Here is a 14817-nt window from a genome sequence, read left to right on the forward strand (position 1 = left end):
TGTGTGTACATTCTACACAAAAATAAATGTGTACTATTATAGTGCAGTTATTTTAAAAGTTTAGACCAAGTTAATACATGATAACATAATAATTTGCTCTGGTTTTGGTCTCAACTACTTCGTCTTGGTCCAAACTAGCAATGTGCTCGGACACTTTACTGAAATGGCAACGAACCACAAGTCTGCAACTATATTAAGATGACATCATCAACCAAGGTATAAAATAATATACACAACTGAATAAGTCACAAATAGAAAAACTCTCTAAATTCATACACACAGATTTATTTTTTTTGTCTTTATTGAGTACTGCAAGCATTTGTATAATTTGATAATTTGCCAATATTAAAGTCTACAGTCTGTAAACTACTTTCTGCCAGCAAGGGATGAAAGAGCTAGATGAGAGCGCCCTCTATTGGAAACTTGAGTTAGGATTATACCAGTGAATGACCGAGCATCAGTTAATGAGAGATGCAGATCTACTGGTGTTTCTGGTCAGGATACAGATCCACAGCTAACAATAGAGATGCAGTGCAGAGAGAGAAGGAGAAAAGAAAACCATGACCTTGAGAATGTGACAGAACAAAGTCAGTGTAAGTATTTCTATGAGCGGACGAAACAAGCTGCTGCTGCTCCTGAGAGCTCAGTGATGGGTGTGTCGTGTGAGGGAGTGGATCCGGTGTTTGATTAACTGCAGAAGTCTTCTACTGACATTGGTCACTGGGCAGGTGCTTGTACTTGTCGTTGTAAGGCGATCTGGCGAAACACTCGGCTGCCTTCCTGTCACACTCGCAGAGGAACTGCTCACATACACTGTTGTTCTCTGAGGAGGAGAAAGTGCACAAGGTGGTTAGGAGGTGATTTCTTCTTCTTTAATAACCTCACTTTCTTGTCGTCTCGGTGCACTCACTGCCACAGGTGATCGTCTTGCTGTGTTTGGCACAGTCATGGGAGTAAGACTTGAAGTAAGGGGCGAAGTAGGAATTGCAAACGTCGTGCTTCATGGCGTCACCGTAACAGTTGTCGTGCACTTCGCAGCACCTGCAGGTTTGACAAGTGTTCAGACAGGGAGAAAAGGCGTTTGTATGTCATGGTAGAGAGAGAGTGAATGAATCAGGACCTGTCCAGCTCGTCCACAGGCTTGCCAGAGCCGCCCTTTCCACAGTAGCATCCATAGTCAGCGTAGTCCTTAATCGGCCAGCTGTCTGGCATCATGCACAGGATCTGGAACCTGAAGTTGACGAGCGATTGTATCTCGGAAGACACGATTGGACCACAACAAGCTGGAAGGATGAGAGTTCTGGTTATACAGGACTAGAAAGAACATCATCCACTGCACATGCAAATGAATCAGAAACAATGTATTTATCCACAACGGAGATGGGGGGGTGAAGCTTTCTGTGAAGTTGTACTCACCCACAGAGAGGCCAGCGGCCAAGAGAAACAGAGTTCGAAGGGCGTTCATCCTGCGAGTCAAGACCTTCAGACACAGGTCCAGCTCAAAGTTCAGGTCCTTCTTATATACACTCTCGAGGGGCCCGCCCTGTCGTCTGTTCATACGACACAGGGTCGCACCCCTCACACTGAACAGGATCCGAGATTCAAACAGGAACCAGCATTCGTGAGAAAAACTCCAACGCCCTAACTTTTCTGTGAAGTCATAGTTCAGAAGTTCAGTGACCACACAGCCATGTGGGTGAGAGAGAGGATTCACACTGTGGGCCTTTCTACTCTTCATTTGTAAAAGTGTGATTTCTTACAGTAACCAGTGTACTGTGATGTGTTATAACCAAAGAAAAATAGACATTTCAAAATCAAATTATATTTATCATAAAACAAAGTGGGTTTCTAAATCTTAAAGACATATTTTGTTCTTCCTTCCTCCTCCTCTCGTCTTCCTTCCTTGTTTTTTCAAAAACAATATCAATTTTCCGTTTCCTCTTCCTTCTCATATAAAATATTTGAGTTAGAATTTTTCATTTCCAGTGAATAAATGTCATTATTTACTTTCTTCCATTCGTTCTGCTCTATTAAGAAACCTCAGCTAAAAGGGTCACTTTCCTTAATATAATGAACAGATCCTTTTCATTTTGTTGAGAGAGGCTGCAACATAATACAGAGAAATGATTACTGCAAAGAGGTTTGCACTGAAAAACAACGTCTATTAAGTTATTAATTCCAGTTTTGCTGCAAAACCGGGAGATTAATACATGTGTGTGGTTGGTTGTTCTCATCCAGGTTTCATAGGAAATATTACGAAAATAAATGTTTGTACGTTTGTATTCCACTTTATCTTGAGTCAAGTCATTACAAAAAGCATCTATACTCCCTATTTATTCTTCTTCTTTTTCAGGTAAAGGGTTTTTATATTTTCAACTTTTATATATAATCCTATAAAGCAATGAAATAAATCAATGGTTTGGTTGCTGCACCTCCTTCAGTCACTCCATTCTCTGTTTTAATAACTAATTCCATGAGTCCTCTCCTCAGTCTTTCTGATTAAAGCTCATTTCTCCCACTTTTCTTCCAACTTTCTCTTGTCGTCTGAGGCTGTTTGTCAATTTCATGTTTTAAACATTTCAGAAACCGCTGCCTGCCATGGATTTGAACTGTAATAGGATCTTTAATACAAATATCTCTCAAAATGGAAAATGTGCATCAACCAGCACGAGTCAAAGGCTCAACAACACATTTCATTTAATGACACAGCAATTTATCTGAATGTCCAGAATCTTCTCATCAATAAATCATCACCACGTCGAATCTGAGACAACAGCAGAACGCAGAAGATCGTCTTTTTGTTCACGGCTGTTACACCCAGACACCAACATGTGACAGATACATATTAATGATTTAATCATAATTTCAGTCCTACAGATCATTAACAATACAAACATGTTGAGAGCATTTCCTCAGTAACACAGCTCTCACACATACGAGGCTTCAACCGAAATGTTTCCTAATCGCTTGGACTGTGGCGAGTGCGTTGCCAAACTGCGTTGTGGTTCTGTTGTGTCACTGTGTTGGAGCTGCGTGTCAAGATAAGAACAACTTAATTTAACAGCAGACGATCAAATCGCCTTTTAGTTACACAAACGTGAGCCGTTCCCTTTTTCAGTTTTGTGGTTCTTCAAGCCAACGTCCATCACTTGGTCACAATGATGTGTTTTCATTCATGTCATCTTTTCCATTCACCTTAACTCTTCAGCTCAACTCTCACTTTAAAGAAACTGGTATTGCAAATAAATAGTTTCAAAATCTAAATGATGCCATATTAACTGAGGACAGGGACAAACTACATGGTGTGACCATCGACTGTAAATAAAGATGGCCGACTTGACACCTTTCCCTGAGTGTCCCCAAACTGTCTTGTTTCCCCCTGGTGGCTGGATGCAGTATAGGTCATAAACTGCACCTGGACTAAAAAGTCAATGTGCATGCTCAATAGGTTTTTCTTAAAGATGGTTTCAATCATTTTACAAAATGTATGTTCAAGTGTTTTTCTGCAAAACAGAAGGAAGTGGAGACACGTCATCCATTTTTATACACAGGTATTGCGTTTGACTCTGAATTAGCACTCTGTATTTACACTGTGTAAGTTAAGGAGGATATCAGTGATATATCAGTGCATCCAATCTGCAGAGATGATCCAAATATGTGTGTACGCATTATTATACATCAAAGTTATGTATGTGTTAGTCTTCCGATATATAGTTATGAACATTGAACCTGATCATGCTACAAACACTGTGTGTACATTCTACACAAAAATAAATGTTTATTATTGTAATGCAGTTATTTTAAAGTTTAGACGAAGTTAATTCATGATAAAATAATAATTTGATCTGGTTTTGGTCTCAACTACGTCGTCTTGGTCCGAACTAGCAATGTGCTCGGACACTTTACTGAAATGGCAACGGACAACAAGTCTGCAACTATATTAAGATGACATCATCAACCAAGGTAAAAAATAATATATAATAACAGAATACTTCAAAAATAATACAAAGACTCTTTAAATTCATACACACAAACTGATTTTTTTTGTCTTCTTTATTGAGTACTGCAAGCATTTTTTATAATTTGATAAATAGCCAATATTAAAGTCTACAGTCTGTAACTAATTTCTGCCAGCAAGGGAAGAAAGAGCTAGATGAGAGCGCCCTCTATTGGAAACTTGAGTTAGGATTATACCCGCGAATAACCGAGCATCAGTTAATGAGAGATGCAGATCTACTGGTTTTTCAGGTCAGGATACAGATCCACAGCTAACAATAGAGACGCAGTGCAGAGAGAGAAGGAGAAAAGAAAACCATGACCTTGAGAATTTGTGACAGAACAAAGTCAGTGTGAGTATTTCTATGAGCGGACGAAACAAGCTGCTGCTGCTCTTGAGAGCTCAGTGATGGGTGTGTCGTGTGTGGGAGTGGATCCTGTGTTGGATTAACTACAGAGGTATTTGACTGACATCGGTAGTCGGGCAGGTTATAGTGATCTTTGTTATAAGGCGATGTAGCGAAACACTCGGCAGCCTTCCTGTCACACTCGCAGATGAACATCTCACATGCGTCGTTGTTCTCTAAGGAGGAGAAAGTGCACAAGGGGGTTAGGAGGTTATTTCTATTTCTTTAATAACCTCACACTCTTGTCGTCTCGGTGCACTCACTGGCACAGGTGACCGTGTTGCTCGCTTGGTCACAGCTCCAGGTGTACCACTCGATGTAAGGGCTGTCGAAGATAGGCAAGCATTCGTCGTGTTGCTCGGCCTCACCGTAACAGTTGTCGTGCACTTGGCAGCACCTGCAGGTTTGACAACACAAGTGTTCAGACAGGGAGAAAAGGCGTTCTTATGTCATTGTAGCACTGAGCTGAGAGAGTGAATGAATCCCGACCTGTCCAGCTCGTCCACAGGCGTGCCAGAGCCGCCCTTTCCACAGTAGCAGCCGTAGTCAGTGTAGTCCCTAATCGGCCATCTACCAGGCAACGTGCACATAATCATGTTCCTGAACTGGGGGATTGCCCTGCCGCGGCGAGACAGGGCTGAAGTACAACAAGGTGGAAGGATGAGAATTCTGGTTATACAGGACTAGAAGGAGCATCAACCACCGCACATGCAGATGAATCAGAAATACTGTATTTATCCACAAGGGAGATGGTGGGTGAAGCTTTCTATGAAGTTGTACTTACCCAAAGAGAGGCCGGCGGCCAAGAGAAACAGAGTCTGGAGGGCGTTCATCCTGCGAGTCAAGACCTTCAGACACAGCTCCAGCTCACAGTTCAGGTCCTCCTACAAAGTCAGTGTGAGTATTTCAATGAGCAGACGAAACAATCTGCTGCCGCTCCTGAGAGCTCAGTGATGGGTGTGTCGTTTGTGGGAGTGGATCCTGTGTTCGATTAACTGCAGACGTCTTCTACTGATCGTGATCGTCTTGTTGGCTTCGTCACAGTTATAGGAGTATGACTTAATGTAAGGGCTGTGGAAGATGGTTTTAGCATGCGTGGTGCTCCAGGGCGTCACCATAATAATTGTCGTGCAATTAGCAGCACCTGCAGGCTTGACAACACAAATGTTCAGAAAGGGTGAAGGTGTTTATATGTTATGGTAGCACTGAGCTGAGCGAGTGAATGAATCACGACTTGTCCAGCTCCTCCACAGGCGTGCCAGAGCCGCCCTTTCCATCGTGCACAGGATCATTTGCTGGAACTGGTAGAGTGACTTGCCGTTGATGGACGGGGCTGAAGCACAACTAGCTGGATGAATGAGATATCTGGTTATAAACGACTAGAAGGAGCATCAACCGCCGCACATGCAGATGAATCCCAAATACCATATTTATCCACAAGGGAGATGGGGGGGTGAAGCTTTTTGTGAAGTTGTACTCACCCACAGTCCTCTCCTCACTCGTTCTGATTTAAGCTCATTTCTCCCACTTTTCTTCCAACTCTCTCTTGTCGTCTGAGGCTGTTTGTCAATTTCATGTTTTAAACATTTCAGAAGCTTCTGTCTGGTTCATCAGAGATTAGTCCAAACTACTCATCACCATTTGCAAATAAACAGTGTTTGATTGAAGCTGACAACAGACACGACTCAAATTGCAAACGGATTTGAACTGTAACAGGATCTTTAATACAAATATCTCTCAAAATGGAAAATGTGCATCAACCAGCATGAGTCAAAGGCTCAACAACACATTTAAATTAATGAAACATTCAAACATAATAACCACATCGGAATTTGGGATAGTTGAAGTACTCGAAGTCATATACCGAATTGGCGAAACACTCGGCAGCCACTTTGTCACACTCGCAGATGAACAGCTGACACTCGCTGTTGGAGCCTGAGGAGGAGAAATTGCACAAGGTGGTTAATTATTCTTCTTTAATAACCTCACGCTCTTGTCGTCTCGGTGCACTCACTGAAACAGGTGACCGTCCCTCTGAATGGGTTACAGCTGTAGTCGTAGGACCTGATGTAAGGGAGGTCCAACAAGTACCTGCATTGGGGGTGATTTATGGCGTGACGCCAACACAAGTCGTGCACTTTGCAGCAGCTGCAGGTTTGACAACACAAGTGTTCAAACAGGGCGAAATTGCGTTTTTATGTCATGGTAGCACTGAACTGAGAAAGTGAATGAATCACGACCTGTCCAGTCGGTCCACAGTCGGGCCAGAGCCGCCCAGTCCACACCAGCAGCCGTAGTCAGCGTAGAGCCAAGCCGGCCGGCGGAACATCCCGCACTCTATCTGGTTCTTGAAATCGAGGAGTGATACGTGATGCTGAGACAGGGCTGAAGCACAACAAGGTGGAAGGATGAGAGTTCTGGTTATACAGGACTAGAAGGAGCATCAACCGCCGCATATGCAGATGAATCAGAAATACTTAATTCATCCACAAGGGAGATGGGGGGGTGAAGCTTTCTGTGAAGTTGTACTCACCCACAGAGACGCCGGCGGCCAAGAGAAACAGAGTTCGGAGGAAGTTCATCCTGCGAGTCAAGAGCTTCAGACACAGGTCCAGCTCACAGTTCAGGTCCTCCTTATATATCGAGCATCAGGTCTCGAGGGGGGGGGGTCGCCCTGTCACCAGTTCATACGACACAGGGTCCCACCCCTCACACTGAACTGGATCTGATATTCAAACAACAACCAACATGTGCAAAAAGCAAGAAAAACTCCTACGCACTTAACTTTTCTGTGAAGTCATTGTTCAGCAGTTCATTGACCATACAGGGATGTTAGTGAGAGAGAGGATTCAAAGTCTGGGCCTTTCTACTCCTCATTAGTAAAAGTGTGATTTCTTACAGTGACCAGTGTATTGTGCTGTTTTATAACTTAAAGGAAAAGACACAATAAATATATATATATATATATACAATAAAATAAAGTGTGTTTCTTCATCTTAAAGTTATATTTTGTTCTTCCTTCCTCCTCCTCTCGTCTTCCATCCTTGATTTTTCTAAAATATACATTTCCCGTTTCCTCTTCCATCTCATACAAAATATTTGAGTTAGAATTTCTCATCTACAGTTAATAAATGTCAATATTTACTTTCTTCCATTCGTTCTGCTGTATTAAGAAAACTCAGATAAAAGGGTCACTTTCCTTTATATACTGAACAGATACTTTTTATTTTGTTGAGAGTGATGAAGCGACATCATAAAGAGAAATAATTACTGCAAAGAGGCTTGAACTGAAAAACAACGTCTTTTAGATCAATTTATTAAAAGTTTGCATTATGAGGAAATACAATGTCACCTTAATTTTTATCTAATTTAGTTTTTAAAGCAATTTTGCAAACTATTTTTGTGTTACTTTTCACATTAAATTTCTTATTTTGCACCAGAAACTCTCTGAAAGTGCAGCAAAATGGCAGAAGAGATTTCTGTATCCAACACTTTATCAAACTGTCTTATAGAGCAAAAGAAATGCATCAAAAGCTGTATACGATAAACCTGTTTCCATTTTTTTAAAAGGGCTGTTTCTCTGTAGATGTTTAATTTCCGAGTCTAAAGCCAGGAGCTTGTTTGAGACCATCTGGCTCAGAGGTGGCTCCGGCAGGGAGAACGTTGTGAGCAGACATGTTTCCACTCGGACCAGTCAGCTCCACTCGTCTCAGCGCTGAAGGTGACTCTGCTGGAGGGAAGATGCATCATGGGACATGAAGTGGTTTCTTTGGCTATCTGTACATTAAATGTTCCAGGAAACGGAGAAGTTCATTAATTACATACGCAGTAATTGAAGAAACAGATCAATGTGAATAAACAGACTTTAGAAAATAAAGAGATGGCCGACAGATTCAAATATATTTATAAGTTTCCCGCGTTGAGCTGCCACCATATTCCAAGTAAATGTCTGTGACATGTGATCCCTGCTTCACATTCGGACCACCCCCTCCTACAGGAGCCTCCTCTTGAATATCGAGGCCCGAACTGTCGCTGGTTCAACTCCTGTGTACCTGAAAGACAAACACTTGTTTGACCCACTTCAATATCGTGTCAATAGAACTCTGTCCCAGCTCGAGGCTACGTTTTGTTTTTCTATTTCAAAACACGAGTCCAGGGAACTTTTGCCCGTTGGTCCCAGAGCAGCGAGCCAGACACAACAAAGCACCACGTTGCACAAAGTTTGTGTTTACAGAGAGAGCACTGACTAACTGAAATGATCTGCTGGGCCATGTGTGTTGGTTTTGTTAATATAGTGTAAATGTGGCTCCCTCACTGCCAATGTGGCTGCTGGGTGTGTGTGTGTGTGGGGGGGGGGGAAGTGTGAGAGGAGAGAAAGAGAGGGAGCCAGAGAGTGATGGAGCAAACTGCTGCTCACATAATGTACACTGATCTGGAGGAGCTTCCCTAAAAGAGGTCAGCTCATTAAATATTTACAACAATCACAGGTATTTTTTTCCCTCGCAAGGAATCTGACAAACTCCACGATTCAATGTGTGCAGGTTTAAATAAAGTCTGAACAAGTCAAACCAGCACGTACAGGTTCATTTCTTTACTTTATATGTTCCTCCATTTTCTTGCTTCCTGTGTTGATTGATTCCAACTTTTTATCATATGTTGCATCTTCTTTTTTGATCACAATTAAAACATTTATCTGTTCTCTAGTTGATATTATTATAGTAATGTATGTATTATTCTTCTTATACATTGTTGTGTCGTAAGTGTGAACGTTGTATCTGATCAGGATACATACACTGTGTGTACATTCTACACTAAAATAAATGTGTACTATCGTAGCGCAGTTATTTTAAAGTTTAGACCAAGTTAATACATGATAACATAATAATTTGCTCTGGTTTTGGTCTCAACTACGTCGTCTTGGTCCAAACTAGCAATGTGCTCGGACACTTGACTGAAATGGCAACGGACCACAACACTGCAACTATATTAAGATGACATCATCAACCAAGGTAAAAAATAATATATAATAACTGAATACTTCAAAAACACACACACTGAATAATTAGTTTTATCGTCTTTATTGAGTACTGCAAGCATTTGTATAATTTGATAATTTGCCAATATTCAAGTCTACAGTCTGTAAACTACTTCCTGCAAGCAAGGGAAGAAAGAGCTAGATGAAAGCGCCCTCTACTGGAAACTTGAGTTAGGATTATACCAGTGAATGACCGAGCATCAGTTAATGAGAGATGCAGATCTACTGTTTTTTCTGGTCAGGATACAGATCCACAGCTCACAATAGAGATGCAGTGCAGAGAGAGAAGGAGAAAAGAAAACCATGACCTTGAGAATGTGACAGTACAAAGTCAGTGTGAGTATTTCAATGAGCGGACGAAACAAGCTGCTGCCGCTCCTGAGAGCTCAGTGATGGGTGTGTCGTGTGTGGGAGTGGATCCTGCCTTCGATTAACATCAGAGGTCTTCTACTGACATTTGTTTTTGGGCCATTTATGGTGCTCCTTGTTATAAGTCGATTTGGCGAAACACTCGGCGGCCTTCCTGTCACACTCACAGATGAACATCTCACATGCGTTGTTGGTCTCTGAGGAGGAGAAAGTGAACAAGGTGGTTAGGAGGTTATTTCTTCTTCTTTAATTACCTCACGCTCCTGTCCTCTCGGTGCACTCACCGCCACAGGTGAGCGTCTTGCTTCCTTCTTCACACTTGTAGGCGTACCACTCGATGTAAGGGCTGTCGATATAGGGCCTGCATGCGTCGTACTGCTGAGACTCACCGTAACAGTTATCATGCACTTGGCAGCACCTGCAGGTTTGACAACACAAGTGTTCAGACAGGGTGAAAAGGTGGTTTTATGTCATGGTAGCACTGAGCTGAGCGGGTGAATGAATCACGACCTGTCCAGCTCGTCCACAGGCGTGCCAGAGCCGCCATATCCACAGTAGCAGCCATAGTCAGCGTAGTCCCTAATCGGCCAGCTGTCGGGCATCAAGCACAGGATCATGTTCCTGAATTCGGGGAGTGCGTCGCATGAGCCAGACATGGCTGAAGGACAACAAGTTGGAAGGATAAGAGATCTGGTTATACAGGACTAGAAGGAGCATCAATCAACAGCCACTCATGCAGATGAATCAGAAATACTGTATTTATCCACAAGGGAGATGGGGGGGGTTGAAGCTTTCTGTGAAGTTGTACTCACCCACAGAGAGGCCGGCGGCCAAGAGAAACAGAGTTCGGAGGAAGTTCATCCTGCGAGTCAAGAGCTTCAGACACAGGTCCAGCTCAAAGTTCTGGTCCTCCTTATGTATACCCTCAAGGGGCACGCCCTGTCATCAGTTTATATGACATAGGGTCGCACCCCTCACACTGAACAGGATCTGAAATACAAACATGAACCAAAATTCTAGAGAAAAACTCCTACGTGCTTAACTTTACTTTGAAGTCATAGTTCAGAAGTTCAGTGATAACACAGCGATGTTAATGAGAGAGAGGATTCACACTGTGAAACTTTCTACTCCTCATTTGTAAAAGTCAGATTTTTTACAGTGACCAGTGGATTGTGCTGTATTATAACTAAACGAAAAGACACGTTTAATAAATAAAAATATATATATAATAAAATAAAGTTGGTTTCTTCATCTTAAAGTTATATTTTGTTTTCCTTCTTCCTCCTCTCATCTTCCATCCTTGTTTTTTCTAAAACAGTATCCATTTTCCGTTTCCTCTTCCATCTCATATCAAATATTTGAGTTACAATTACCATCTCCAGTTAATAAACATCATTATTTGCTTTCTTCCATTCGTTCTGCAGTATTAAGAAACCTCAGCTAAAAGAGTCACTTTACTTAATAGACTGAATAGAAATTCGTTTTGTTGACAGAGAGGCTGCTACATTATGCAGAGAAATAATTACTGCTAAGAGGTTAACACTGAACAACAACGTCTATTAAGTTATTAATTCCAGTTTTTCTGCAAAAACGGGAGATTAATACATGAGTGTGGTTGGTTGTTCTCATCCAGGTTTCATAGGAAATATTACGAAAAAGTTATGTGTGTACGTTTGTATTCCACTTAATCGTGAGTCAAGTCATTACAAAGGTTTTTATGTTTTCAACTTTTATATATAGTCATATATCATTTCAGAAGCCGCTGTCTGGTTCATCAGAGATAAGTTGATACTAATCATCACCTTTTGCAAATAAACAGTATTTTATTGAAGCTGACAGCAAACACGACTCACACTGCACACGGATATGAACTGTAAAAGGATGTTTAATACAAATATCTGTCAAAGCAATAGCAGCGACAATAAAAAAAACACAAAGAGACCTTTAGGCAGAAGGTTGTCTTTTTTTTTTTCACGGCTGTTACACCCAGACACCAACATGTGCCAAATACATATTGGTGTTTGAAGTCATAATTTCAGTCCTTCGGATCATTAACCAGGGGTTTGCAACTTTATCTCTGAAAAGAGCCGTTTGCACCCGCAAAACATTTTTGATAACGTTTATATATACTGTATATTAAAACTCGAGTCAGTTGCATTTATGAAATTAAAGAACGACAATATAGAAAACTGTTGACATTGTATTGCTATTTTTAACTGTTACAGCAAAATAAAACCGAAAAACTTTATGAAGAGGACGAACAAAATTCCCTGGCAATGTGAAGGCCTATAAACACAGAACTATGCAAGCCTATTTGAATCCTCCCCATATTTGTGGGAAATGTATGAAATAAGAAGTTGTCCACTAAGAAATTAATAAAAACATATAGCTACAGCCTTATAGCTTAGCACAGTGGCTACATCCTGTCGATCGAGATCTACCGGTCGATCTCAGTCTTCACTGTCGATCCCCGAACTCTCTGGACTCACTGGCTGCGGTTTCACTGCAGATCAGCTGTAAATATGGAGGGATATTAATGTGAATATTGTTCATTGAATAGATAAAGTTGCGCTGTCTGGGAAAACACACACACACACGCAAACACACACACACACACACACATTCCTGCTAGTGGTGCGTGCCCCCACCCCCCCATCACATTTTGTGGACTTTGGACTTTATTGCACATTCACATCACAACCCTCTGCCCCATTTGTTTCCCCTTTCCCTTTTGACCCCCGCCATTGTATCATAAAGACACACACCATATTAATAAGTTCATAATTTATGTATTGGCATCACAAACATCATTCATTCATTCATTCAATTCAAAGCTTCACACACCAAAGCCATGATGTCATTATAATCACTCTGCCTGTTTTACATTTATTGTCCACTTGATGGCGCAGTGGAGCAAATGAAGCCCCATTACAGTTTTTCACAATTGTTACAGTTTTTCACAATTGTTAACACACGTTTTTCATAACAATAACGACTTTCTCAAAACTACACACAGAAGACTGAAAACCTCACACACAAAATGCTAAACCTGACAAGATGACTCTTTGCCATCAAATCTCTTACCTGTTCACAAAATGGAACTCGTGTTTTCATTTGGTACACACAGCCATATTTTCAAATGACACACACATACCATTCATTGAGTACACACAACTAAGCATTTGCTTGCACACTACCAAGCATTTACAGCACACTGAAGTGCAAAACTGAAAACACAATCATCGAAATGGAACACACCATATGAATGACAGTGACTCTGGAGAATGAGCCATTTCTCCTTTTGTAAAATGTCTCAGTGTAGGCCCACTTTTTTCATAGTCAAATATAAAACAGCACACAAATATGCATAAAAAAAAAGGTTTATTTCAGTACACACTGAGAACAGTACTGTAAACCGGGCTGCTCAACCCCACCCCCCCCCCCACCCCCTTCACAAAAATTAAGGTTTTTCACAATTGTTAACACAAGTTTTTCAAAACAATAAAGGCTTTCTCAAAACTGCACACAGAAAACGAAAAACCTCACACACAAAATGCTAACAGGCCTCCACACTCACGTCGCCAAAGGCCTCCTCCATGGCCTGGAGCAGTGAGACCCGGTCCTGTGGGTTCCGTTCATATTCCTTCCACCTCCAAGCTGAAAATAATTCCTCAATAGGATTCAGGAAAGGAGAATATGGTGGAAGGTATAGAACGGAAAAATGTGGGTGGTCCTGGAACCACTCACGCACTTGAAAGCTCACATTGTCCCAGATGACAACGTGATGGATCCGCTGTGGGTCATCAATCTGACCAGGTGGTACCAGCAGGTCATGCAGGCCATCCAGGAAGACGAGGAGACGGGCAGCGTTATAGGCCCCTAGGTGGGCATGACGGTGCAAGACCCCATGGTGATTCATTGCAGCACACATTGTGACGCTGGCCGGGGACCTCAACGATAACCCGCTGGCCTTTGACGTTTCTGCCCCGTCGCCTCCTCTTCACCAGGTTGAATCCCACCTCATCAATAAAGATGTACTGGTACAACACATGAGCTGTGTGAGGCTTTCTACCTCAATATTTTTTATTTTAATCTATTGTATTGTATTTTATTGTATTCAAATGTACCGGCTGCTATGACGACTTAATTTTCCTTCGGGGATGAATAAAGTAATCTAGCTATCTATCTATCTATCTATCTATATATCTATCTATCTATCTATCTGCTGACACAGACAGCATGAGAATGCAAGTTACAGTATGGACACAGAGAGGTCAACACAGTGGGCTACAGTGAGACACTGTAGAAAAGGAACAATATTGGATTACAGGTACAATACATGCATGTGTCAGTGCTGAATGTTGGTACTTACAAGCACAAACTCTCACTGTAACTCCTTCATGCCTCTGTCCGTTCAAATGGGACCCTGAACACTTGTTTCATCCACATGGCATTCCTATGAAGAATACGCTCCAATGTAGAGAGGCTGACGGTCTGGACGTTTCTAAATGTAGCATGGTCAGCCAGGATCCTAGTTTTTATTTGTCTGAGTGTGATAGAGTTGTTCTCACAAACCATATCTACAGTTTCAGTCTCCTGTTCGGCTGTGAAAATGAGGTGAAATTGCTCAACAGACCTGAATGTTTAGAGATTTGAGTATTTGTGTGTTGTAGGTTGATGCTTTGAGATTTTACTTGAGAAGTGTGTGCAACAACTGAACATTGTGTGTAGTGTTTTGACAACAAGGTGATGTGTAATTGACATCAGAGTGTAAAGAATGAAAGTCAGAGTCTAATGCAGATAAGGGAGTGTGAAGTAGTGTCAAATTGGGTCGAGCGATTGGTACATGAAGTGTAGGTTGTGCAAATTGTGCCGAATTTTCGCTTTTTGTGTGTTAACAATTGTGAAAAACTGTAAGATGACATCATCAACCAAGGTATAAAATAATATATACAACTGAATACTTCACAAATAATACAAAAACATTATAAATTCACACATACAAACTGA

The 14817-nt window shown here is 41.5% G+C and overlaps 3 protein-coding genes across 5 annotated transcripts; all 3 read right to left on the bottom strand.

The window, feature by feature from the left end:
• Positions 1–265: 265 nt before the first annotated feature.
• Positions 266–10697, bottom strand: LOC128425367 (phospholipase A2). 3 transcript variants are annotated; one of them, XM_053411955.1, is made up of 4 exons: positions 10620–10697; positions 1121–1283; positions 911–1041; positions 266–823 (listed from the first exon to the last, which is right to left on the bottom strand). In XM_053411955.1, the coding sequence occupies exons 1-4, from the start codon at positions 10666–10668 to the stop codon at positions 705–707; spliced, it is 462 nt and encodes a 153-aa protein (XP_053267930.1). In that variant the 5' UTR covers positions 10669–10697; the 3' UTR covers positions 266–704. The 3 variants fall into 3 exon arrangements, with proteins under 3 accessions (XP_053267930.1, XP_053267929.1, XP_053267931.1); XM_053411954.1 differs by lacking the exon at positions 10620–10697 and adding an exon at positions 1417–1579; XM_053411956.1 differs by lacking the exons at positions 266–823; positions 911–1041; positions 1121–1283 and adding exons at positions 9466–10004; positions 10092–10225; positions 10318–10465 and having other exon boundaries at positions 10620–10680.
• On the bottom strand, positions 4623–5950 carry LOC128425371 (phospholipase A2). The gene is made up of 3 exons (XM_053411960.1): positions 5188–5950; positions 4893–5040; positions 4623–4800 (listed from the first exon to the last, which is right to left on the bottom strand). The coding sequence occupies exons 1-3, from the start codon at positions 5234–5236 to the stop codon at positions 4638–4640; spliced, it is 360 nt and encodes a 119-aa protein (XP_053267935.1). The 5' UTR covers positions 5237–5950; the 3' UTR covers positions 4623–4637.
• Positions 6105–7198, bottom strand: LOC128425369 (acidic phospholipase A2 HTe). Its single transcript, XM_053411958.1, has 4 exons — positions 6937–7198; positions 6644–6788; positions 6418–6551; positions 6105–6338 (listed from the first exon to the last, which is right to left on the bottom strand). Exons 1-4 carry the CDS (start codon positions 6983–6985, stop codon positions 6211–6213), a joined length of 456 nt encoding a protein of 151 aa, XP_053267933.1. The 5' UTR covers positions 6986–7198; the 3' UTR covers positions 6105–6210.
• Positions 10698–14817: the final 4120 nt, after the last annotated feature.

Source organism: Pleuronectes platessa, chromosome 19 (genome assembly GCF_947347685.1).
Source record: "Pleuronectes platessa chromosome 19, fPlePla1.1, whole genome shotgun sequence".
Classification (NCBI taxonomy): Eukaryota; Metazoa; Chordata; class Actinopteri; order Pleuronectiformes; family Pleuronectidae; genus Pleuronectes; species Pleuronectes platessa.

What these genes read in the sequence shown, in the direction of transcription:
- LOC128425367 (XM_053411954.1), bottom strand. Translation starts at nt 1,558, where the DNA reads ATGAACAGACGACAGGGCGGGCCCCTCGAGAGTGTATATAAGAAGGAC. An exon ending in CCTGTGGACGAGCTGGACAG is followed by an intron (nt 1,042 to 1,120) that starts GTCCTGATTCAT and finishes TCAAACCTGCAG; the next exon opens with GTGCTGCGAAGTGCACGACA. An exon ending in CAAGACGATCACCTGTGGCA is followed by an intron (nt 824 to 910) that starts GTGAGTGCACCG and finishes TCTCCTCCTCAG; the next exon opens with AGAACAACAGTGTATGTGAG.
- LOC128425371 (XM_053411960.1), bottom strand. Translation starts at nt 5,236, where the DNA reads ATGAACGCCCTCCAGACTCTGTTTCTCTTGGCCGCCGGCCTCTCTTTG. An exon ending in GGCCGCCGGCCTCTCTTTGG is followed by an intron (nt 5,041 to 5,187) that starts GTAAGTACAACT and finishes GTTGTACTTCAG; the next exon opens with CCCTGTCTCGCCGCGGCAGG. An exon ending in CCTGTGGACGAGCTGGACAG is followed by an intron (nt 4,801 to 4,892) that starts GTCGGGATTCAT and finishes TCAAACCTGCAG; the next exon opens with GTGCTGCCAAGTGCACGACA.
- LOC128425369 (XM_053411958.1), bottom strand. Translation starts at nt 6,985, where the DNA reads ATGAACTTCCTCCGAACTCTGTTTCTCTTGGCCGCCGGCGTCTCTGTG. An exon ending in GGCCGCCGGCGTCTCTGTGG is followed by an intron (nt 6,789 to 6,936) that starts GTGAGTACAACT and finishes GTTGTGCTTCAG; the next exon opens with CCCTGTCTCAGCATCACGTA. An exon ending in AGGGACGGTCACCTGTTTCA is followed by an intron (nt 6,339 to 6,417) that starts GTGAGTGCACCG and finishes TCTCCTCCTCAG; the next exon opens with GCTCCAACAGCGAGTGTCAG.